The following is a 26,670-nucleotide window of genomic DNA, read 5'->3' as shown; positions in this document are numbered from 1 at the left end:
ATTAAAGAGAGAAACTCCCCCAGAAGAAAATGGGGTGGGATATAGTGCCATCTCTGAGGATGTCCTCATCTGGATCTAGTGGCTGCTGGTGACCTTTAGGTCTTCCATATCACGGAACTGCTGCAGAACACCTCTGGCACCTTCCTTCATTTTGAGGAAGAGGTATGGCTGAAGAAAAACTTGTTCTCTGACAGGTTACTCTGAAGGTTGTGAGACAGCTGGTACTTTCTCTCAACTCTTTCATTTTCTTTTTTTTTTTTAAGACTTATTTTATTTATTTCATGTGTATGAGTACAGTGTAGCTATTTTCAGACACACCAGAAGAGGGCATCAGATCCCATTACAGATGGTTGTGAGCCTCCATGTGGTTGCTGGGGATTGAACTCAGAACCTCTGGAAGAGCAGTCGGTGCTCTTAACCACTGAGCCAGCTCTCCAGCTTTTTCGTTTTCTTAATTACCAAAAGGAAGGCGTAAATTCTCATCCCTCCTGTCCCAAGGGCCAGAGTGGGGGAGGAGGCAGGACAAACCTGGGACACTCCTCTAACTTTCAATGCAGGCACAGGCTGTGACGGGGATGTTCTCTGCAAGACAAGCCACCATTGGGGCTGACGCTAACGTTCTGGTGTGTTACAGAGTTCTCTAAGCAACTAGAGAGTCCAGTCCTGGGATCAGTAAACTCCAGTAGGCTCCATTCCTAGGTCCAGTGAGCTCCAGTAAGCTCCAGTCTGGGTCCAGTGAGCTCCAGTCCTGTGTCCAGTGAACTCCAGTCCTGGGTCCAGTGAACTCCAGTCTGGGTCTAGCCAACTCCAGTCTGAGTCCAGTGAGCTCCAGTAAACTCCAGTCCTGGGTCCAGTGAGCCCCAGTCCTGATTTCTCAGCTTACTCAGGTTTAGCTTCAGGGAAAGCATGCTCTTTTTTCTGAGCAGCGGCTGCTGATTGGCTGCTGATTGTCTATGAGAGGGAGGTCAGAGGTCGTGGCCAGATGAATGTTTTTGTTTTTAACCAACGGCCTAGACTGAGATTCTTCTACGAATTAGTTTGCTTTTGTAGTTTATAGTCCTAACCAACATACTTGAAAAAGGTATTCTGTGCTATGCCAGTAAGGGGTATATTTAAATAAAATTTAAAGCCCCATTTTACAAGGATATTTATTAGTTGGGATAAACCATAACCTAAGGACGGACTGAGCCACAGACTGAACACCAAGCTCACTCAACCAAAGTCTCTGAGATACTGGCTTTGCAGTGCTGTAAACAGCTCCTAAATTATAGCACAGAGAGGTAAAGAACAAATATAAAATGTGACTCAAGGGAAAGAGAGGAAGAATTAAGGGGTCAGGAGTTCTGTGTGTTCCCTGGACTGGTGAGAAATGGCGACCATACAGGCTTGTCTTGAGAGAACAGAAATACAAGCCAGCTGTTTCAAAGCTAGCTGCCTGCTGCTTAATTTGCAGCTCCACAAAAGCTCCCAGGTAAGTTTGCTGGTGGCAGCAGGTCAGCTGATGAAATGATTCAGTTATTCAACAGACACAATATAAACGTTCCTTCCCATCACACCACAGGGAAAAGCTAAAGTCCCATTGCTTCAAACCACGGTAAAACGGCACAATTCATCTTATTTCATCTCCTTCTGCAAAAGGGTTCCTTCTTTACAAAACCCATATGCACTTTAATTTTTCACCTTGTCTCAAACTTCATAGATCTTAGAGCAAAAGTAATGTTTCCGTTATAGCTCACAAACCATAATGCCAAGAAGTAATTACACACAAGCTATAGTTTATAGAGGTACAGGAATCAAAACATATGGGAAGGGAAATGTTACAGAGCTACAGTAATTAAATGGCGCCCAGAGGAGCACAATGATTTAACAGAAATAGAAGGAGAAAAGCAAAAAAAAAAAAAACCAAGGTAAATCTTTCGTTTAGACATTCTATTTAAAACCATAATGAGATGACAGTGATGTGCCAAAAAGAAACCTTAACATGAGTAATGGGTACCAATGCCTAGGACCAATATCAACAACAGGTACCGATGCTAAAAACCATGATCAATGACTGATAGGCACCAGTACCATGATGAACAATGGGTACCAACGCTGAGAACTAAGAGCCTTTGAAACTCTTAACCATGAGGTGCTTGCTGTGATGTGAACATTGTCAGCTCTTAATACTGTGCTTACTGAACTCTGTGCTATAAAGATTTTCTGAGTTGCACTGGAGTCCCTTCCCAGGAACCATACCTCCATGGAGGTATATGAAAGGTCAGAGGGAGGAACACAGGTCATGTAAAACTTTTACATTTAAAATGATTATCACAGTAGAAACGAGAAAATAAAGAGTCTATCTGTGGAAAGAAATAATAAAGGCTTTCACAGATAGATCTACACACAAGATATGCACAACAGGACAGTCTCTAGCTGTAGTGACCTGGAAACAATCTAAACATGACTCAAAGGGAACTGGTTAAATAAATTATATAAAACTGTGCTGAACAATTTTACGTAGCATTTTAAAAAGGAGCAACACCGTGTTGCTCAGTAGCCCAGTGTCTTTTTCATTTGTTTTAGTATTTTATGTATTAAGCATTTCATTTCACTTGTATGTTTGTCCCCGACCTCCATGCCATGACTGCAAAAGCCTACGAGTGTTCAAAGCCAAGCTCAAACTCTCACCTATAGTGGCTCTCACTGCAGTGGTCAATGTACCCAGGCTGTGGTCCTGAACAAGCTGTCCTCACGGTTGTGTCAAGTGACATTCCTTCAAACTTCCCTGGCACCCGCAGCCTTTGACCTTGCTGGGTCATCTTCACAGAAGTGAAGTTCTAGCTTGTTACTCCACCCCAACTCCAACTGAAGCCAGAGCTCTACTGCGTGCAGGAAGCACTCTCCGCTGAGCTGAGCCTCAGCCGAACCGCATGATTGTGTGTTAGGAAGGTGAATGACTTCCTCCCTCCCTCCCTCCCTGCCTGCCTTCCTTCCTTCCTTCTCTCCTTCTTTCCTTCCTGCCTGCCTTCCTTCCTCCCTCCTTCCTTCTATTCTTTCTTTCCTCCCTTACTTCCTCCTTCTCCCCCTCCTTCCTTCCTTTCTGAGACAGGGTTTCTCTCTGTGGCTCTGAATGTCCTGGAACTTGCTCTGAAGACCAAGCTGGTCTCAAACTCACGGAGATCTGCCTGCCTCTGCCTCCCAACTGCTGGGATTAAAGGCATACGCCACCATTACTTGGTTTAAATAATCTTCTTAATTACTTAAGTTTCATCTTTTGTGAATTCTTTGACACCCCTCCCTCTGAAAAGACAGAAGAGATGTTTTTTCTTTGTCTCCTGAAATGCAGTTTTTAATTTACCTTGGGCACTAGCCTTTGTCACTTACGTGCATTACATGGGCACACTTCCTTTATGTTTTTCTGACATCATCGGATTCCTAAATTTAAAATTTTCATACAGTCCAATTTACTTTTTATGTCTTGTAATTGTCTTTAACAAACTCACTGTGAGGGTTGGGATAGATGGCTCAGAAATTAAGAGCACTGACTGTCCTTCCAGAGGACACAGGTTCAAATCTCCGCACCTACATGGCAGCTCACAACCATCTGTAGTTCTAGTTCCAGGGCATCTGACACTTCTGCTGGCTAGGTATATAAAGACACAAATGAAATGGAAACTTAAGGGTTCTTTGGAAAGTCAAGAGTCTGCCTTAGCAAAACACCCTTTCACCTGTGTCCGCTTCAGGGAAACACTCCTTCACATGTCTGCCCAGCAAGCACCATCCAACACAACTGACTTTCCAGAGAACCCTTAAAAAGACAAAGCACAAAGACAATCTTACATATTTCTTCAAGCATTTCATTCTGACGTCTCTACTTTGATGGGTTTGCGGCTCATCTCACAGGGGTGCGAGTGGATGTTTAATACCTGGATAATCGATGTCTTGATAATCGATGTCTTGAGCACCATCTGTTGACAGCTCGTTCTTTTACTGATCTGTAATCTCTGTGACATCCCACGGATACTGAATATAATTACCTGCCTGTGAGCTCTTCTCGGTCTGTCTGATGAGCGAACTGTTGACAAAATGCTGTCTTAATTGCTTACAGCCGTCCGCCTCCCCTAACTTGCAAACTTCCCTTGGCCACTTCTTCTCGTTATACATATGGAGTCACCCCATGATTCCTTTTTCTTGAGTCTGATCACTAAACAAAATATCGCTGAATTTCCTGAATGGGCCTCAGAAGAGATTATGATGGGTAATTTTAACAAGGGTTTAGGGATATCGAGATTCACTATAAGTGATTCGATATAAGTTTTGAAAAATAGATTTAACGGTTTTGTTTTGCTGCCTCTTTCTTTGCTGCTGTAAACTATTTCCTTGGAGAAGATAAAATATTTGAGATGAAATATCTAGTTATTCAGTCCCCGTAAGTCACTGAAATCTGTAATTTAAGGCGCATGGGGTAGTACAAAGAACTTCAAATCTTTTATTCATGGCAATGATTGCTACAGGACCCAACATTCCACATTATCTTCGGTTCCTACTTCCAGCTAATTAGTTTCTCCAGCACTATTTCCTAGCGCCTTTTTTTCTAGGATGTTATTAATAACCATGTTGGGGGGGTTATAAATTCAAATAAGAATTTAATCTGACGTCTACTAGAGCTTTCTCTTAGAGCTTTCTAAAGAACTTTAGACACTTAAAAAGGCTTTCGCCAGTGTTTGTGAATGCTTTTCTGTGTTGGGAGGACCATACTCTGCTAGAACTAAGGGAGCAATAGAGTCGACTGAAGTTTTGCTCAAAGATTGTGGTGGTTTGAGTAAGTTTGGTCCCACAGACTCATGAATGCTTGCCCTGTGGAGAGTGGCACCATTAGGAGGTGTGGCCTTGTTGGTGTAGGTGTGGCCTCACTGGAGGCACTGTGTCACTGGGGAGAGGGGGGTTGTCTTTGAGGTCTCCTAGTGCTCAACTTTCACCCAGAGTGAAGATCCTCCTCTGGCTGCCTGTGGAAGACAGTTTGCTCCTGGCTGCCTTTGGATCAAGAAATAGAACTTTCAGCTCCTCCCGAACTATGTCTACCTGGATGCTGCCATGCTGATAATGAACTAAACCTCTGAGACTGTAAGCCAGCCCAATTAAATGTCCTTTATAAGAGTTCCCTTTGTCTTGGTGTCTCTTTACAGCAGTTAAACACTAAGACAAAGGTCACTCCTAGGAATACTTTTCAGTTCTATTCAGAGTGACAAAGGATTGGCTTTTGTTTCTAGAGCAGTGGCAGCAGCAGCAGCAGGAACAACAACAAAAGGTTAGCGAAATTTGCAAATAATTATAATTACATTTGTTGTGAAGACCTCAATCCATACAGGGGAAAGCGGTAAAAAATGAACCATGATTTTTAAAAGACACTGATTAAACTGTCAAGAGACCCATCTAAAAATGAAAGTCTTACTTGCCTTGCCTCACTTTGAACTAGGGTAGCCTTTTGAAGCTGACTCAAGCTCTTAAAAAGACTCATTTAAATTCTCATTTCTGTGTGTGTGTTTCTATGTGTGGGTGTGTGCACGAGCCAAGTGCCTTCGTAGGTCAGAAGAGGGCGCCAGACTCCCCAGAGCTGCAGTTACGAGCAGTTGTAAGAGCACTCAAATGCTGAGCCACCTCTCCAGTTCCAAAATTAAGTCCTTTTGAAACTGTTCGGGAGACTCTGTCTAATCTCTAAGGTATCTCACGCTGTAACTGTGAGCGGAAGGCCAGGATTAAACAGCGATACTGAAATCGGGTCAGCCATTGTGTTGGACGCTCCACTTTCTCCACCCTACAGACAAAGTGCCCCTAAAACCCCAGATGGTCCACCAGCCTTTTCAGCTGGCTCCAGTGGTATAAACAATTCGAACTGCACTGAAGCTTGCAAGAATAAAACCTGGGATTTATTGCTTCAGAATAAAAGAGAGCTCTGCCGGAGGGAAGAGCTTTAATTCTTCTCCAGGTCCTGCCTATCGAGGATCTTGATGGGAGAAAACAACAGAAGTAATTATGAGGCTGGTAACCCTTTGAAGGATGCCGTGTTTCTCTCAATGACATGGCTGGCTGGGTGATGATCTACCTGAGGTCAAGTCTAGGCTTCATCTTATGCCTCACTCCGTGGTGCCTTCCCAGGCTGATCTGCAGACTGGGTTGAGATCCTGTCTCAGTCTCACACAGTTGGAAGAGTAACTCTTGGGCGAGGGTAAAGCCCAGGACTGACATCCCATCTGCATTTTCTCTGGGATTGTCTGATCCATCCTTAAAAGGGCTCAAAGGAAAGTAAAGAAGGGAACTCAACTGAGCTGCAGTCATGACAGAGGAAGCTGTGATGGAGACAACTCTGAGTCTGTCTGGGTTCCCCCTTGAGCATTCCTATAGCTAAAACAGCACTTAAAGACCAACCCTGACCCTAACGAGGAGACTCTGGCTGACTCAACCAGAACGACAAAAGGAGGCATTAGGGCTTGGTTCCTATGTTGAAGGTGTGAGATGGAGCTCAAGCAGTCCAAGGCCCACACATCTGAGCTGGAGTCGAGGGAACATACATTTAGTCTCAATTTGTCAGAAGCTACGGGTCACACCTTGGCCTAGGAATCAGTTTAACGTACCTCTGGCACAAGGATGGGAAAGGTACTCCATACCTGTCGGGTTCTGCAAAGCAGTATCCCGGGGACTCCTCCCAAAATGACCCTGGAGAGTCTTACACTGTCTTCTGGGTACCAAAGTAGGGATGCTTGTCACAGGGATGGTCTGTCACAGGGATGGCCTGTCACAGGATTTCTGACTTCCTGAAATGTCTAACATATGCTCTTTCTGTTAATGTTTTTTCAACTTCTTTGTTGGGGAAGGGGGGCTATTGGGTCTTAATGTCTATTGATGATTTATTAATAATAAACCTATTTCCTGGGGTGTGGGGGGTTCGGAATAGGATCAGGATAACTGTCACAGCAGCAGCAGCAGCAGCAGCAGCAGCAGCAGCCGAGAACACTCACCATCCTTTTCCCACAACGTTTTGAAGAGAGACATCTGACAGCCCCTCACCTAGACCCCTATTCACTTGTCTTAGTAGGCCGCACCAGAGGCTGGGATTGAACCTGGCCAGCAGAGAAAAGGGTGGAAGAAGGCTCGGTTCTACACGCTGGGTGTTGTTGTTTTTGTTTGTTTTTCTTTAGTGTGAAATGGGAGCAAAGAAATCCAGCCTGCAAATCTTCAATCTTCCTGGAAAAGGAAAGACTGAGATGAGTCTCCCTGGCCCCTGTTTCACTCTCACCCTCAGTGGGCGGCTCAAGTCTACAATCACACTTCGGAATCCCCTCTGAACTGACCTGGTTTCTGCTCCAGCAGAGGAAGGGTGATCCTGTGGGACCCATCCTGCTGGTGGCTGTACTGTCCTGAAGGGAGTGGATGAAGGTGTAAGACGAAGATCAATCACTGTCTCAAAGCTTTGTCTATTGAAAGAGGTGTCTAGTGTGACAGAGGAAATGCTGACCATCAATAAAATAAAGCCAGCGTTGGCTCTGCGTGCAGATGGCAGCACGGTGAACGGTCAGAACCCGCCACTGTAAGTAGCTGTGCATAGAAACGGCTGACACATGAACACCAGCATCTAAAAGTCCAGTTAGAGAAGCTGATGTGAACCAGGCATAATGAGAGGCTGATGCGGGAGGATCGCTAATTGAAGGTCAGCCTGGACTTTCTTAGTGAGGTTTTAAAGGCTATTTAAAAAAAAAAATAAGAAAGCCCGTCTCTAGAAAACAAGAGATGGAGTGTGCCTAAAACACAGCTGTGTGGGGGTCCCGGTATCTTAGTCAGCGTTTCTATTCTTGCACAAACATCATGACCAAAAAACAAGTTATACTTCCACATTGCTGTTTATCACCAAAGGAAGTCAGGACTGGAACTCAAGCAGATCAGGAAGCAGGAGCTGATGCAGAGGCCATGGAGGGATGTTGCTTACTGGATTGCTTCCCCTGGCTTGCTCATCTTGCTTTCTTATAGAATTCAGGTCTACCAGCCCAGGGATGGCACCACCCACAATAGGCTGGGCCCTCCCCTCTTGATCACTAGTTGAGAAAATGCCTTACAGCTGGATCTCATGGAGGCATTTCCCCTTTCTCTATAACTCCAAGTTGTGTCAAGTTGACACAAAGCCAGTCAGTACACCGGGTGAATAAACAAAGCCAAGGGCTGATCTTTTCCAACCCAATCTGTGCTCTCCTCTACAGCAGCCCCTCTGCCATTCAGTCAGTGGGCTCAGGGGCTCTGAATAGATCCTGATCAATCAGATACCATTTGTAGATGGTTCTTCCATCTTTATCTTGTCATCTCCCTTCCTTTGAATCCCACACCACCCCAGAAGCCAGAACAGGAATCTCCCAAAACAATTTACGGGCTACAAAGTAAACCAGGGGCTGAAGCAATGGAGGAATAACTCAGTTTATTCAGGAACAACAGAATCTTTTTCAGTTTTCTCCCCAGTGCCAGCTAGATTAGCTTTCCTTCACAGTATCTGCTCACAGAACAGCCCATCTTTGATCAACTCTGATGGGAAATTCTTCCTCTTATTGTGTAGAGAGACTCACACCCCTGAAAGTTCTGTCTACAGAGTCATGCCTGTCTTTGGGGATTTCTGTGGACAGTCGGACAGTTCTTTCCAATGCGACTTTCTACTCTGAAATTTAAAGTCAGGGCTTGGAGACAGTTCAGTTGGTAACATGCTTGCATAGAACCCAAGGTATCCAAAAGCCAGGTGTGTAAGCCCAGGGCTGGGGACGCAGAGCCAGGTGAATCTCTGGGGCTTGCTGGACAGCCAGCCTCGTCTAAGGGGTGAGCTGCAAGTGCCCGGAAGGACTGTCCTAAAGAGAAATCACGGACGGCACCAAGGAACAACACCCAAGGCTGACATCTGTTCAGATGCTCACACATGCCCTGGTCTAGATACACGCACGACAAATGTTCAAGTCTATAAAAAGACGGAAGAAACAATAAAATTCACACACATACATATGGCTTCCTTCTATGCAGAAATCACTAATGTTCTCCTGTGAGACACCTGTTTCTTCATCTGCCCTTGTTTTCCTCCCATGAATTATATGAGTCCAGACTGTACACAAGAAACACGCTGCCCCTGACAGCTTGGCATCTGTCTCCTGAGAATAACTTTCTTATCCTCTGTCCAAATGAGCAATGTTTACAAATAAAATCCAAATTTAAGCCTTTTTAGTTGTCATTCCTCCAATTTCCTTTTTTTAAAAGATCAGAATTGTTTTAATTTTTTTTTATTTATTTGGGTGTTGTGTGTGTGGGTGGATATTTTCAATTTTCAATTGCAAATATCAAGTGCACACACCACATTTATTTGCTAAAGTGTCTTTTAATTTTAAGTACCGTATGTATGTATGTATGTATGTATGTATTATATATGAGCTCTTGCATATGCAAGATAAGCATTCCATATTCCCAGCCTTCCAATTTTCTGAGACAGGGTCTAACTATGTAGCGAAAGTTGCTCCGGAACTCTGAGTCCTCCCATCCTGTTTCCAGAGAGCTGGATTGCATGGGTCCACCACCCCTCTTTCTGTTTGTTAATGTAAAAACTTTCTGTGTGTGCTGCTGCGCCCTCTTCTGGAGACACACTGCCCGGCTCTTGTCAACCATAATGGGTAAGGTGACCATTTGATAAAGGTGGTGACTTCCTCTTATACAGCTAAGAGCCCTTTATGGGGTGATCTTTTCAGGCCACACAAATATCAGCTCCTAACAACTTCACAGAAGAGTTAACCGTCACTGATGTCCCCCAGTCAACAACTGCACAGTGATGGTTTCCTCAACACTATCATCCCTTCTATGTGGATTTTTAAATTTCCAACATATTTGATATCCAGCTAGACAAGACGGTAGGTAGGTAGGTAGGTGCTTTTAATCCCAGCACTCGAGAGTCAGAGGTAGGAGGATCTCTGTGTTTCAGACTAGCCACGGTTACATAGTGAAGCCCTGTTTCAAATATATTCATACAAATAAAATACATACACATAGAGGTTTAAAATCCGTTATCCTGTTTTTTAAAGGCTCAAATCATAAGCTGTCTGACAATCCCTAAGGTCCTCCTGTCTTCCGGTCAGTCTGGGATCACAGGTCCATGTAGCCATGCTTGGTTCTTTCTTACAAGTGCTGGGGACCCGCTTCAGTGCCTTATTGACTGTGACAGCTTAGCCAAGACCCCCCGGTACATGTATTTTTCCAAGACTTTCTCAGTTGGACATTGTATTGGGAATGTTTCCCTATATTGAGGGAATTTATTGTGATGACTTACAGTCTGTAGCTCAACTAACCCAACAATGGGCAGCTGTGGGTGGGAAGTCCAAGGATCTAGTAGTTGCTCAGTCCCATTGTTTAAGCTGGTCTTCTGTAGAAGTAGGTTCCAGTAGATGCTGGCACGTAAGTGCAAGCAGGTGAAGAGAGAACCTTCTTCCAATGTCCTTATGGAGGCCTCCAGCAGAAGGTGGGGCTCAGATTAAAGGTGTGTGCCACCATGTCTGGATCTGGGACTTGCTTTGTGCCAGGCTGACCTTGAACTCAGAGATCTCCTTGCTTCAGTCTCCTAGGATTAAAGGCATGTACTACCTTGCCTGGGGCCTAAGCTTTTCATGGCCACTATGTCTCAAGATCCAGGTCAGAAAATTGTGTCTTCTTCCAGCCTCACGATCTGGATCACAGGAGAACCGTCCAATTCTGGATTGTAGTTCATTCCAGATATAGTCAAACTGACAACTAGGAACAGACATTGCAGGCACTTGCAAGCTTTTTATTTCTAATTGGAATCAAGACTCATTTTGTACTTTTTCCCTTCCTGACCTAAGACCAGCGATGCTCCAACAAGTAGGACTCACCCTTAATAGGGGACAGACAGCTGTGAAGAACAACTTCCAGTCTTTTTTTCCCTGTCATTCTCCAGGGTTTTGAAGCCAGATACCACCTCTGCCCCAAACACCTGCTTACACTGCTTACACTGTCCCTGTCTTCCCGTGATTCAGCTGTGTTTCCCCTCTACCTGCTTCAAGTCTACTGCTGCCTCCGAGACCACAGAACCTGGCTATGCACCGGAAGCACCCAACATACACTGAGGATCCACTCTGGACTCTCTGAATAATCTTTGTGGGGTGGGGAATGGGAATCCATTTTGCTTTTTAAGCTCCTCGTATGGTATAAATATAACCACTCCGGGGTATACTGTAATTTCCCAGAATTAGACAGAATGTCAAAGAAAAGTGTCATAACTCAACCACTCTTTTTAAAGTGGTTATAATATTACTCTTTCCATATAATCTGATATCACATATCTCTGGGAACACGCAAACAACCACAAAGGTTTTGGTGATTCCATGAAGCGCTGCTCAAATTCTAAGTCCTCCTGTCTTTTTTATGTCACCTATGTTTCATGTAAGGATCTGTGTCCTATTAAAATTTATACTGTTCAATTCGTCCCAACCTTCAGTGTGCCAAGGGGCTCATAAACCTTGGTTTTTACCAAACTAAGTATTTCTTTTTAATTTACTCTTCTAACTTTATGTCATGGGCCCATGAGGCGGCTCAGCAGGTACAGTCACTTCCTGTCAATCCTGATGACCAAAGTTACCTGGGACCCACAGTGGAAGGAAAGAACTGACTCCCAAAAGTTTCTTTCTGACCACACAAAGACTGCCACACAATAACCCAACTTTATGTCATCCATAGATAAAAGTATGCTCTGTTCTTACATGTTTTTCTTTTTCTTAAATTTCATATTTAAAAAATCATATTTACAGGAAAATCAAGATGGTCCAACATGTAAAATTCTTGCCTCTGACTTTGATTTAAGGACATTAGGTAGAAGGAGAGAACCAACGCCTACAAAGTTTATTCCTATCTTCACACCCATACCATGGCATGCACTTCTACCACAAACACATACAAACACATGCCCACCATATATATACCCATCACATGCACACACAAATATATGCACACCCACCATATGCACACCTACATGTACACAGAAAATATACACACACAAATACATGCATGCCCACCATATATACACTTATCACAGGCACACACAAACACATGCACACCTAACACATGCACACCCACATGTACACACATGTATACCCACCATCTATATACCTAACCCATGCACACCCTACCACTTGCATGCCCACCATATGCACACATACTACATGCACATTCACACACATGCACACCTACCATATGCATATATACACATGCATACCCATTACATGTATACCCAACCACATGCACACCTACCACATACACACACACTATGTGCATATACATGCATGGACACCTAAAACATGCACACTTGACAGATGCACATCCACACACATGCACACCACCACACACATGCACAATACATGTACAAATACATAATAATATAGTAATAAATTTTATGTCTGTCAAGACCTAGGACCTGCCATACATACATACATGAATTATAATGTGTATATTATACCTGAAGAAAGGCCAATATTATAGACATTCAACTATGTTTCCCTTCAGATAAATTCTCACTGATTTGATTGAAAACTGTTGAAGAATATATGTCTACAGTAATTGGGGGGGGGGGCTTTCAAAGATTTTATACTTTGATTCATTGAGTTCAATACAAGTTAGGATTTGACCCCTTGAAGAAGCATTAGGTTATAGTTTACCAGTAAACCTAATAAATGCATTATCACTACTTTATTAATTTCCATAAAATAAAATCCAAAGAAACAGCAGCGAAATAAATAATAAGAAAGTGATAGCAGAAAAATTAGTTTTCTAAAGTTTGATAAAAATATCTAGGATAGCCTGCATCTTACTTAACAAAGAGACAAAGTCAGTGTCTACCTTTTCAACTTTGAAAGTATCTTTAGGACTATTCTTTGGTGCTGGTGAAAGCTAGTATTTGTTTATTTGTTTCTAATGCTTTATAGTTATAAAAATTAAGTTGGGTGCGGTGATGTACACCTTTAATCCCAGTACAAGCAGATCTCTGAGTTTGAGGCCAGCCTAGTATATATATATATATATATATATGAAGTTCTGGGACAGCAAGGGCTACATAGAGAAATCCTTTCTCAAAAAACATTTCCCCACTCTGGGGCAAAATGGTTCAGCGGCTAAAGGCATTTGTCATAAATCCTGACAACCTGAATTTGATCCCTGGGACCCTTGTAAGGTGGAGAGAGAAAACTTACTCCACGAAATTCCCTCTGACCCACGCATGCACTCCCAAACGGTACTCACACAACAGTTGCATGCACTCAACAGTGAGGTTTAAAACTATCTTCTGTGTGTCTATAGTGTGTGTCTGTCATCAGGAAAACAGCAACATGCATCTCAAATTACTGATGAGAAGGAGAGAAAATTAAGTTATAAAAGAAAAGAGAATGCTTTATGAAGCCAGATCTGTTCCTGACAGGAATCCTCAGTATAAAACACTGTCCACGTACTCAGTGTCTTCAGAGGGTTTTGTTCAGAGAGAAAATGACGACTCTTCCTGAGAAGCTCTGACAGCCATAATCGGGTTCAACATAACAGTAACCATAAAAAGGACAGTTTCATTGCTTCCAAATAGTTTTTCAAACAAGGAACTTTAAGCAGAACCATTAAATACTATAAATTCATACCTTGAAGAACGATGCTCTGGTTTATGTCGCTCGTTGCGATCTGTAAAGAAAGGAGACAGTCACATGTCAGCACAGGCTTTAAAGCAGCTGCAGATTCCAGATGCCACAGCACTGAATCTCACCTATGACAGTTCATGGCAGCTCTGTTTCCTCCAGTGCAATGCTCTTCACTGGAGTTGAGAGGAGCTGCCTGACATGGGCGTCGAAGGCATGCGACATAGGACACATAAAACTTTTTTGATGGGTTGGTAAAATAATCTACTCAGGAAAATCTTTGCTGTGTTAAAAGCTTTGCTAAAACTAAAGCGACTTAAAGAAAGTAAGGAAACTGAAAAGCCAGAGATTACTCAGCCCTAAAATATTGTTCCATGAATCATGGTTTGGCAGGAGCTTCTAACAGACTGGGAGGGAGCAAAATGAGCAGCTGGCAACATCTGCAAACACACCAAGACAGCCTTAACTCCCTCCCACCCAGAACATTCAAGAACTTTCTGTGGATAGTTAGCTATAAACATCCAAGTCATCACAACAACAAAGGAAGGCGCTCTAAGAATAAGAAACTGGAGATGCTTTTTAATTGTCTGAAAGTACACAGGGCAATGCCCTAAGATGTCAACTGTACCCTGGGTGAGAAAGCCAGCTGTGTATAAAAGTTCAAGGGCCTAATTTGCTCAAAAGTAATTTTCTAGACTGTTACAAAATACTATGTAACAACCTAAAAGCCATCCCATTCACAAGAGACACAAAACATCCAATTTGCTCATTCGAGTCCAAGTAACAATTGCTCCCTTGTTATATGCTTCAAAATAAGAAAAGGAAACCAAAGAAGTCAACACAGAAAAAAACAAACAGTGCAGTCCCACCCGACTTTAAAAGGACCCTGTGAGAACACAACACTATCACATTCACTCTCAATCAATGTTAACTTCGAAGATCAATTTAAAGACGAAGAAAAGGTTAGATAACACCCCCCTCCAATTTCACTGATGGCAGGTCGGGACAGAGAGATTTGATAATATGTACTCTAGGAGGAAAGGGGAGGTAAGGAGAAAGGCACACTGAGGTGCATGGGTTTAAAATTTTTAAAAGGGCTTTATTTACTCACTTGTTTGGTGTGCATGTGCACACACATTCAACTTTCATAGGTGTTAGGTCGCTCCTGCTGCGGCTTCCAGGAACTAGACAGTCGGTGCGCAGTCTTGCATAACAAGAACTCTCCCAGCTGTAGTGCCTTTACCCACTGAGCCATCTCACCCACCCAAGAAATGCCTTTTTAGCCAAAGAGCTAATATACAGTAAGACACTGTTTTAAGAACGAGCAGAAAGTAGACTTTTGGTAAAACATGTTTGTTTAGATGCTCTGCCTTCCAAGTGTACAATGGTAATGTTTCTGGTTCTAATTTCTACATACTGAGTGTTACTGTACTTTTAAAAAACTCTGAATTTACTCATTCGACTCCTCCCTTGAGCAAAAACAGCAAATTTTCCACTGTCGGATATTAAAATAATACTCGGTATAAAGTAATACTCGGTATATTTTAAATCTCAAGAAGAAAACAAATCATCTTTCTGGCTTTTAGCTTGCTTGTTGTGTTAACAAAAGCAAAGCAGAAACTGGATAGAAGCAGCAGCTCTTACCTGTGGCTAGCCAGGAGCTAAAACTCTGCCTGGGATGTCACTGCCCTGACTTCACGCAGTTTATTTATCTAGGCATGTGCCAACAGCTCCTTCGATAATCTGCTAAGGCACACGGCACACAGGAGGAGGGAGAAACAGAGTCAAGAGCATGTAAACAAGCCTCAGCATCCAAGGGCTTCCCTTCAGGGCCCGTTCTGATTGGCAGATGCGCTATGACCAGTCTGCACATCTGGAATGTGGCCACCCAGGAAGCAGATAGCTCACAACTCTCCTCCACTCTTGGTCCAAGCAGGAAGTCCCATGCTCATTTCAATACATTCAGCTCAAAGAAAACACAAACGTCTTCCTTCTCAGAATATCACACTGGTAAATAAAATCCAAGAAAGTGACCTGATTAACTGTTGGGAGACATTTAAACGTTTTCCACAAGTCCCCTTTGTGTTACAGATCAGCTTCCTATGTCAACACACACACACAGTGGATAATGTGTTACTCCTAGGAACCTGCACAGTGGTGACGAGGATAAGATGAATTATCCACTGTTTGCAATATCCCCAGACACTCAACTCCCAACAATAGTGACAAATTAAAACACACATCCTCACCTTGATCTTTTGCCTAAAGGACACAGACAAACACAGTTCAAAGTTGGTGATCGTGTCATCTTTTAGCTGGGATGCATATGAATACCTAGTGTGCGCGGTGTCGATCTGAGTCTTACATCTGTACTTCTCAAATGTCATTATGGCTTATGCACCTCGACTTTAAGCAAGGCAAGTTTCACAATAGGGAAGAATATTGTGCAACTGCCAAAATAGATTGTGATTATTTCAGTCCAAAAGCCAAGACTGAACAAAACGAATCACGAGAGCAGATTCAGGCTTCACCTTCCTGTCAACAATAAAAAATGAGCTGTATGAAACCTTAAGCAGAATACAAACTGACTGCCATCAAACATGGAAACTTTATCTTGGCCCTACACCGTGCTTAAAGAGCACGGATTTTACTTATTTTGAATAGAATACTTCTAATATGTTCTCAGTTTCTTTAAAAACTTCTGTGTTTTAAATAATTAGAAAAGAATATATGGGCAGAAAGCAGGTTTCTGGACTCATGTATATTTAGCAATCATATGAATAACATTGAAGAGTTGCTAAAAATAAAAAATCCCAAATTGACAGCTGCAGGTTATACACATTTCCCTTCTGGTTCTAAGACATGGAGTACATATGCTTTAGTTACTTTTTAACTGCTGTGATAAGACAACATGCCCAAGGTAAATAACTGTCTTAGTTAGGGTTTTACCGCTGTGAACAGACAACATGGGCAAGGCACATTTAACTGAGGCTGGCTTACAGGTTCAAAGGTTCAGTTCATTATCATAAGGGCAGGAACATGGCATCATCCAAGCAGACATGGGGTTGGAGGAGCTGAGAGGTCCACCTCTTGTTCCAAAGGCAGCTAGGAGAAGACCAGGCAGCTAGGACAAGGGTCTTAAAGCCCATGCCCACAGTGACACACCTATCCCAACAAGGCCACACCTATCCCAACATGGCCACTCCCTGGGCCAAGCATATACAAACCATCACAGCAATTAACAGAGGAAAGACTTTATTTGGGGCTTACAGTTTCAGAGTGTGAGTCCATGACCACCACAGCAAAGAGCACGGTAGCAGGTAGGCGTGGCACTGGAGCAGTAGCTAAAAGATTACATCCTAATCCACAAGTAGGAGACAGAGAGAGAGCTAACTGGAAATGGTGTGGGCTTTTGAAACCCCAAAGCTCAACCCCAGCCACACCTCCTCCAACAAGGCCATCACATCTAATCTTTCAGAGTCCCATCAACTGGGGACCTATCCAAACATATGTGCGTATGGGGGTCATTCTCATCCAAACCACCATCACGTGTGATCCAATGTTCATGTGTTCAGATAGTACAGCCCTTGTGTCCACTCTGACCAGGGTGGCTTTTGGGGAATGACCACACAGATTGTAGTCATGACTCTGAATCCGAGATGACAAGCACTTTGAAATGTAGATGACAGAAATGCAAATGTCATCTCTTGCTTTGGTTAAAATTTAAGAGGGATGGCCAATGTAGACCTTGGAGAATCTGTCATGAGACATTCAGGCTTTGATGACTCGGCTCTCATCACGTAAGAGAAAAATCAAACCTCACTGAGTAGAGAGGAGCTTGCTTTAGTACCTGCACTCAGAAGTGATGGGCTTATATCGTTCTTTGAAATTAGGGGAAGACTCGACCTCCAGAGTGAACACAAGATGAACTCACAGCAGAGTAGGAAGCAGCGCAAAGAGAATCTGCCCTGTACCTCACACTAGAGTTTCAAAATATCTCTGACAAAAACAAAAACAAAAACAAAAACAAAACAAAACAAAAAAAAAACAACAACAAAAAAACCCCAACAAAACCAACTAAGCAAACAAACAAACAAAACCCTCTAAAAAATCTTATATCATATTCCTAAGCACTACCATCGAGTTCTGGCTTAGGTGTTTATATATGCTTGGTTTTAAATTGTATTATTTGTGTATGTGTGTAGTGTGTATGGTGTGTAGATGTGTGATTATGTGTGCATGTGGGTATGATGTATATGGTGTGTATTTTTTGTGTGTGGTGTGATGGTTGTGTGTTTGTATGTGGATATGTGTGAGTTCACACATGTGCGGACACACATATGCCATGGCTCATGTGAGGAAGTCTGGGACAGTGTTCAGAAGTCTGTACTCTTCTTCTGTGTTGAAAGCTGGAGACTGAATCTAGGTCATCAAGCTTACCCACTAGCCCTAACGTGTGTGTGTGTGTGTGTGTGTGTGTGTGTGTGTGTGTTTTGAGACAGGGTCTCACCATATAGCTTTGGCTAGTCTTACTAGCCAGTTGTCCTATGCTGCCTATGCTGGTCTCGGTTAATACCCCAGTCTTCCCAGGAGGTAGCACTAACAGGCATGTACTGGCTTCTACATTCAGTTTATTCTGTGATTTCAAAAACATGGACCAATCCCACAAAAGATCCTTCAATCATTTAACATTAATGGAAGAACACATATATCTGAAAAAGGATTAGCCATGTGCTATGTAAGGTTCAAAGAGACCATATATACCCTGGTGGTCCCAGATGTTTTACTGGAGCTAAGAGTTCCTATTACTTACACACCATCACAGTACAACACAGCATACGCATGTCTGCAGGATGCTGCCATGAGCAAAGCCACTGTATGGCACTCATGAGTATGTAGCACATGCAATTAAACATAACAATGACTACACTGCTGGCTCAGGCATTTATTATCCTACACTTTCAATCACTATTTTAGATCACATCCTTCTCTGTATAACACAAATTTACTGTAACACAGCACAAAGCAGCTGCATTTGCCTTGTATGTACGGCATCTCTCGATGCAGGGTGCTTCCCTTAATAACCACTCTACACCACCTGGCTCTGTGCCGTGCACATGACCGAGACGCTGCCTGATGACATATCTTTTATACACATTATATCCCCGTTATTAGCGACCCAAGGTGACATTTGTCCAACAATACTATTGCTTCTTTATTTATGATAAGCAGCTTAAATAAAACAATGAACCCATCCATTATATGACGGAACAAAACCAGCCAGGGCTCATGAATCCTTGATGACTCTTTAAAAGATAGCAAACTGATTCTACAGAGATAGAATGTGGGTAGAAATTTACGTGGAATAGGGTTTCACGGACTTTCCTAAAGTTTTAAACAAACAGAAGACATACCAGGACATTTGGGATAGTTCAGCAGGTCAAGCCTGACAACCTGGGGTCCCATCTCTGGGACCCCAGGGTGGCAGTAAAGAATCAACTTTCACAAGTTGTTCCCTGACTTTCACATGTATACACAGGCACGAGTGCAAGCGCACAACACACACACACACACACACACACACACACACACACACACACACAAATGGAATAAAAAGAAGTGCATTCTACATACACATAGTTCTTGAGAACCCACTGATCCTCTGTCTATGTGAATAGACATGATTTCTTTGAGATGTCCATTTCTACTGCACATCCAATCAGCTTTTCTCCAGAGTATCTCTAAAGGAACTTTTCTTCACTTCTAGGGTTCCTACAGTGACTGGGGTATTGCTTTACTGAATATAAGTTTTCCAACAACCTGTTTCTTTTCTTGCTGTGCTAGGGATCAAACCCAACGCCTTGCTCATACTAAGCAGAGAACTGGTCTACCACTGAGCCCCTCTCCCCATGACAAAGCTCAGTAATGATCTATTTCTTGTTGACTTCGTTGAACTACCAGGAGATTAAAGGAAATGTGTCACTACAGCAGGAGATTTGAAGCACACTGCCAGAGCAGTTTACGTGACTGCTACCCTTTTCTAATCCTAATTAGAAACCCTAAATTCAGCAGAATGTAGCACCTTAATCACAGGGAGGGGAAATGAATACAGGGGAAGGTTAGTTTTCAAAACGGGATTCGTGATTACCGGCAGCAGGCTGTCTGTGTCATCTGTCTGCTCCAGCCACACCCAGTGTGTTTGCTCCCTCCCAGGAGCTTATCAGCTTCTGTCAGGGCGCCACATCCCAACTGGGTTTTCTGGTTCTAGCCTCTTCCATCCTGCTGTATTTGCTTGCCAGATAAATCCTCAGAGAAACTACAAATCATGACGTGACATACACCCCGAGAAGGCTGAGATAACGCAGCGACGCCTTTCATACCCTACCCGTGCTAAAAGCTCGTGAGCCTTGGCCACCATCACGTCAGAGGGCGGCAGTGGACTAGCTGTAGTCTCTGAGGTAGTGACCGAGCTAGCTAGCTATGCTCAGCCAGCTTTCTCAGCTGTGAACAGTGAGGGGAACTCCTTCCCAGAGTTTCTGTAAGGGAACATACCATGCATGGGTGCATGCCGTGTGTGTGTGTGTGTGTGTGTGTGTGTGTGTGTGTGTGTGTGTGTATGTGTGTGTGTATGTGTGTGCATGTGTGTGTGCATGTGTCTGTGTATGTGTGTGTATGTGTGTGTATATGTGTGTGTATGTGTGTGTGCATATGTCTGTGTATGTGTGTGTATGTGTATACATGTGTGTGTATGTGTGTATATGTGTATGTGTGTGTGTATGTGTGTGTGCATATGTCTGTGTGTGTGTATGTGTCTGTGTATGTGTGTGTATGTGAGTGTGTGTGTGTGTGTAACTTGCTATGTAGCTGAGGGCAACCTTCACCTTCTGATCCTCCTGCTTCCACCTCCCAAGTGCTGAGAAGACAGCCCTGTATTCCCTTTCTATGTGGGACTAGAGATGGAACCCTAGGTTACACACGTTAGGCAAACACTGTGCCAATACATGCATGGGGGTGTGCGTGTGTGAAATGAGGTGTGTGTGTTTATGGCTGTGCACACCTGTGTGCTTGTGTGCACCCACCTGCCAGTGGAGTGCATCGGGTGTACTCTCTATCACTCTCCATTTTATTCCTTCGAGTCAGGGTCTCTTTCTGAACCTGGAATTCACATTTACAGCTAGGCTGGCAGCCAGAAAACCCAGGGATGGGCATGGCTCCATCCCCCACCTCCCAGCGGCTTGCTGCCTGGGAATTAGGATCTAAACTCAGGCCCTCGCGGTTATAAAGCCCTCTTAAGAGGGTTTTCAGGCCCTTTTAATGACTGGGTCATATCTCCAGACCCCTTGCTTTGCTTTTTTAAGGCAGAATTTTGCTATGTGACTCAGCCTGGCCTCTGTAATCCTGCCTCAGCCTCCCAAATGCTGTGACAGATGCAAGCTAACACACCAGATGCTGTTCTTTAAGACGAGGTGTTTTTATATCCTCTGGGCTGCTCTCAAATCCCTAAACTCAAACAATCCTCCTGCCTCGGCTTCCCAAGTTGTTGGGACTATTAGCATACACAATGATGCCAGAATTACTCCTACCATCTTTAGTAACTGGCCTGAGAGCCACTTTCTCCACTGAGCATTGACTTTTCTTTCTCCTTTCAACACCATTCTATTAGTTTCCACTTGCTGCATTCTTAATGGAAAACAACAAACATGGATGAACTCATGGTGCACGGGCAAGACGTCACAAGTGCATCTCCTTGGAATGAAAACTGTTTCTAAAAGGCTTTATTATTCCTCCTGGAATCACAGGGGATGGAGAGGTATCTATTTACTTCCTTGCTTTTTTCCTGTTCCTTGAAATATTTTATTTCTCAGCTTGTGGTTTCTCCTTTCAATAGTGTAATGTGTTTGTGTGTGTATGAGTGTTTGTGAGTGAATGTGTGTGCGCACAAACATGTGCGCGCACACATATATGTGCATGGAGACTAGAGGTTGACACTGAGTGTATTTACTGTGGTCCACCTTACTTTTTATAATTATTATACTTTACTTATTTATTGTGTCAGGGGACATATTGCCACAGTGTGCATGTGGAAGTCAGAGGACAACTTACAGAAATCAGTTCTCTCCTACACTGTGAGTCCTAAGAACCGAACTCAGGTCATGAGGCTTGGTGGCAAGAACCTTTACCCATTGAGCCATCTCTCTGGTCCCCTACACCAGGGTTTCTCACTGAAACTGGAGTTCATAGATTGGCCAGTTAGCTCCAGCAATCTGCCTGTCTCCACCTTCCAAGCACTGGTACCGTGAATGACACAACGTCTTTGTGTTGGGCTTTTATGTGGGTCCTGGGGAACCAGATCACATCCTCACGCTTGCATAGAAAGAGCTTTACTGACTGAACCATGGCCCCAGCCCAACAGAGCAGCATTTCAAAATCTTTTTCTGACTCTGGCTTTCTCTTGTATCGGTCTTTAAACACGTCATGGCTATCACTGGGCTGAGAGGATCATTCAGTATAATTTCTTTATAAGATGACCAACTGATCAGCGACATTCGTCCTCTTTTGCTACAGGATGAGACAGTCGCCATTGCAGGCATTAGGGGATGGATCTTCATGGGGAAGGGAAGGGAGAGAGCCTTATCTTACTTGAACCATCTTATCTGAAGGCTGTGCTCCATCTCACTCACGCGATGCTTAGCTCACAACAGTGTGCATTCATTGCACTAGCTCACGACAGCATGCACGCACTGTTCTTCCCAGCTCTCAGCACAAGTCTCTTCCATTTATCCCAAGTATGGTGTTTGATAAAAGCATAGACAGTCTTGGGTTCTCTACACACTCAGCCTCTGCAAATGCCTGCAATAATGGGACCAGCCAGTACCTTCCCTTTCTACGTCTCTCCTGCATCCTGGCATCGCTGAAAACGACATCTCAGAATGCCCATGCACCTTTTACTTTTCATGAGCATAATGGTAATTTTTAAAATCACCTCCATTCTAAAACATCTATCCTTCTGCCTCAAAGCAGCCTTCAGAAAAACAGACCGAATATGGGAGACAAAATGGCAGCACATATGAACTAGAAAAGGAACTGGCTTTTTAATAATCCTTTAAAGTGTTTCAAGAGGCACACGTCCATTGCTGAGTTCACTGGCTATTATATCAGGTTATTTGTGGTCAGAGCTTTGTTATGCTGGTCACTTCAGACACCCCGAGTCCTTTCACACGTCCTTCCCATCCACAGTGAGTCTGGCAGGGACCTCAGGAAGATGGACATTTATTTCATCAGCGCTATGTAAGGAAGAAGCAGAAATGGAGGCTGGCCCAGGGACAGGTGTCCTCAGTCCACCCTGCTGTCTCACCTCAAGCCTCCCAGTGACTCTCTCACCTCACTGATTACTTTTTTTTGAAAATCCTATAACACCTCTTTGCTGCATTTATTTATTGTGTGTGTGTTATTGCTTTGAGACAAGTTTTGTTATGCAGCACAAGGTGGCCTGTAACTTATGATCCTCCTGCCCCAGACCATACAGTGCTAGCATTAGAGGTATGCAGTGCTGTGCCTGGTCTTTACTAACATATCATTGTGCTCCCCAGATGCATTTCATTATAACATGACCAACTTTGGTCTCAAAAATTATTAGTATTATTAATTTGCTATTTTGAGACAGGGTCTCACTATGTAGCCCTGGCTGCCATAGAACTATGTAGACCATGCTGGCCTCAACTTCATAGAGATCTGCCTGCCTCTATCTCCTAGGTGCTAGGATTAAAGGCACGAGCCACCAAACCTAGCTTAAAAATAAATATATCTTAATCCTTAAGAGTTTCAAACCACTTTCTTAGGAAGGCTGAATGAGTGACCCAGAGAAAGGAAATAAAATAGATTAAATATAAGAATTTTATTTCTTTATAAAATTACTAGACCCTCCCATTATGTTTCAGAACAGTACAGATTTTGTTCAGAACTCAGGAAACAAAAACTACGATTGCTATTTCAGGTGCTGCAGCGATAGACAACACTGCTAGCCACACGTTGCCCTTTCATGTTAGGGTTTAAAAAAAGACAAAGTCTTTACATTGCTTTAAAGGCAAACCCCATGTCCCCAGCCCTCAGTCTTTTGGTTCTGAGTAGTAAATAATCCTGTAGGTCCAGCGCTCTCCCCTGGACGGCTGCCTCTGCAAAGGGAAGTAACATCAGGGAAGAGTGAAGCCAAGAGATGCCTTCCCTGGGGGAGTAGCTGAAGGTACCAGGGCCTCATGGAGAAGGAGGTGCCACGCCAGGCCCAGGGGTTCCAGTGAAAGAACAATTGGTAAATAAACCTTTCCCACTGGGATGAGAATTCTTGTCACCTGCATTTTCAAGTTGATGTGTTTATCCACAGTGGGGCAGTCTTGATCTCTAGAGTGTCCTTAAAAAATACTTTAATCAAGAAGAGGCAAAGCCATGTAGGAGCCTGGCTAATGTACTTTACCTAGGGACAGGAAATACACTTTCTGGACACACACTGCATCCTGCAAACTCAGGCACGCCCATCTCCTTCCTCTCCATCTGAAGAACCACCTTCAGATGAACACAGAAGCATGGGCAGAATTCTCAGCTGGCTCACTCTGTTCCTCCCTGTGTCGACACCTAAGGTGAGTGCCTAAGAGACATCTATCCCGCTCTCCCGGGAGCAGAAGTAACACCTGCCGAGAATTCTCCCTCATCCATCCAGTCCTTAGCACCTATCAGCACTGACACACTGTGACACCACATTGCTTCCACTAGTGTGAACTGCTTAGAGATGACAAAGCCTGTGAAGCCTGGTACCTTGATAGTCTCCGTGCAAGGCCAATAACAGGACACACTGGCCCGAGTCCTCCGAATATCTGCGCAAGAGACAAGCTGGGCTAAGATGCCTGTGTTGCCCGTCCTCTGTCTCCTCTTTTGTGGGTGCAGGTGGCTATGACTGATTCACAGAGTGTGTATCATCATCCAAAAGCTACAGAGAATTCTGATTAGAAAGGGAAGACCCCAATGGAAGAGCTAGGGGAAGGACTGAAGGAGCTGAAGGGGATTTCAACACCATGGGAAGAACAGTATCAACTGACTGGACCCAGAGCTCCCAGAGCCTAAACCACCAACCAGAGAGTACACACAGAAGGACCCAAGGCTCCAAATACATGTGTGGCAGAGGATGGCCTTCCTTATCTGGCATCAATAGGAGGGGAGACCCTTGGTCCTGTGGAGGTTTGATGTCCCAGCGTAGGGGGATGCTAGGGCGGCAGGAGTGGGTGGAGGAGCACTCTCTCAGAAGCAAAGGGGAGGGGGGAGATGGGCTATGGGATTGGGGGCGGGGTCTGTGAAGGGGTAACCGATTAGGGAGATATCATTTGAAATGTAAACAAATAAAATGATAAATAAGAAAAGAAAGCATTTGGAGTTATTACTTCAGAAATGCAAACCAAGAAACAACACCAACAAAGCAATTTGGTATTGAGGGCGAATAAATCTAAGAGGAACACAGAGGGATCTAAGAGTCACGCAACACCACTGGAAGAAATGTGAACTGCTTATCAGCACAACAGTCCTGAAAGCTGTCCTGAGTGTCTACTATGCTAGAACATTCTTTTTTTAAAAAAATACCATTTTCATGTATAACCAGTATTTATTTATTTAAAAGATTTATTTATTTATTATTTATAAGTACACTGTAGCTCTCTTCACACACACCATAAGAGGGCATCTGATCCCATTACAGATGGCTGAGAGCCACCATGTGGTTGCTGGGATTTGAACTCAGGACCTCTGGAAGAACAGTCAGTGCTCTAAACCATTGAGCCATCTCTTCATCCCATGCTAGAGCATTAAAGTGTGGCCTCTTTGTCTTCACCAAAGCCCCATGGTACAAATCTTTTGTCATTTTACTGATGAAAAAGTCAAGTCTCAGAGAACTTAGTTTGAGAACTAAATGGGGAGACTGTTGAAGTTGAATCTGAGGGTCTCCAAAGTCCCTGCTTCCCTGTTACATGAGAAAGCTGGTGGGGTCTTGTCTGAGGAACCCGTGGTCCACAAACAAGGCTGCTGCTTACCACAGCTGTGTTATCCTACGTTACAATAGAATGTTACCCAAAGACTCAATCCAGAGTCCTGATTCCTTCCTACTGACTCTGGGTTTTCTTAGACGCAGAAACTCCTAACTCTACAGAAGCTTGTGAGCTGAGCACCTTATGACAGGCTGAAGGATAAGAACTCCAATTTACTGCCTAGTGTTATTAGACTCTGTCGTTGTTACTAACATTGAGTCTCTGAGTGAGCATGTACACATCGGTAGGGATGCAGAGCATCATAACATTAAGAGGCCTGGATTCTGTGGAGATACTGCTCGCTGTTAATTCCCGAGTCTTCTTTACATTCCTGCAGGAGACAGGCATGCTCTATTAACACACCGATTGGCACAGTCAGCTCTGTGATCAGAGGAAAGTGCTATCAAAAACAGACCTTCCTAAATCATCAACTCAGTCTTTTATTCATAAACACGCTCCCTCAACCAACATTAAACAAGCAGCTATGAAAATCAATACGTAAGACAGAATGGCCAATTGTACAATTGATTCTCAATGAAAGAGACAAAATAGGAATGAGATATTTAAGGTGTTTTAAGTGCATTCTCAGATTTAACAAAGCTTATTTTATCTATACATCTCTTTCTATTTATACATAAAACAGGAAACATCTACCATGAAGAGAGATAAGACTCAGCAGTTCTTTTGAGTGATTGAAGAGATTTCTCAGTGGTTAGCACTTGCTGAACTTCCAGAGGACCTGGGTTCAGTTCCCAGCATTCATGTGGTGGCTCACAACCATCTGTATCTGGTCCCAGGGGAGCCAATGCCTCTTCTGGCCTCTGCAGATACTGCATGTGCATGATTACATACAGACAAACAAAATAAAATAAATACTGTTTATAAAGAAGTAGTTCTTGGAAGGATTGGTTGTAAACATAAAAGACTAAGCAGACAGG

At 43.5% G+C, this 26,670-nt stretch overlaps 1 protein-coding gene across 2 annotated transcripts in view; it reads right to left on the bottom strand.

Annotated features, from left to right (window-relative positions):
• Window positions 1-26,670, bottom strand: part of SH3D19 (SH3 domain containing 19) — a 142,340-nt gene that overhangs the window by 66,687 nt on the left and 48,983 nt on the right. The window contains exons 1-2 of one of the 2 annotated variants that reach the window (XM_080915123.1): window positions 13,799-13,929; window positions 13,677-13,716 (exon numbers count right to left, since the gene is read on the bottom strand). Coding sequence is in view for 1 of the 2 variants with exons in the window: in XM_080915122.1 (XP_080771248.1) it covers window positions 13,677-13,716 (40 nt within the window). In the remaining variant the exon portion in view is untranslated. Of the gene's footprint in view, window positions 1-13,676; window positions 13,717-13,798; window positions 13,930-26,670 lie in introns of those variants that run through there. The other variant, XM_080915122.1, reaches the window with a different exon arrangement.

This window comes from Micromys minutus (assembly GCF_963924665.1).
Source record: "Micromys minutus genome assembly, chromosome: 4".
Lineage (NCBI taxonomy): Eukaryota > Metazoa > Chordata > Mammalia > Rodentia > Muridae > Micromys > Micromys minutus.
This window is presented reverse-complemented; position numbering and strand designations above follow the sequence as displayed.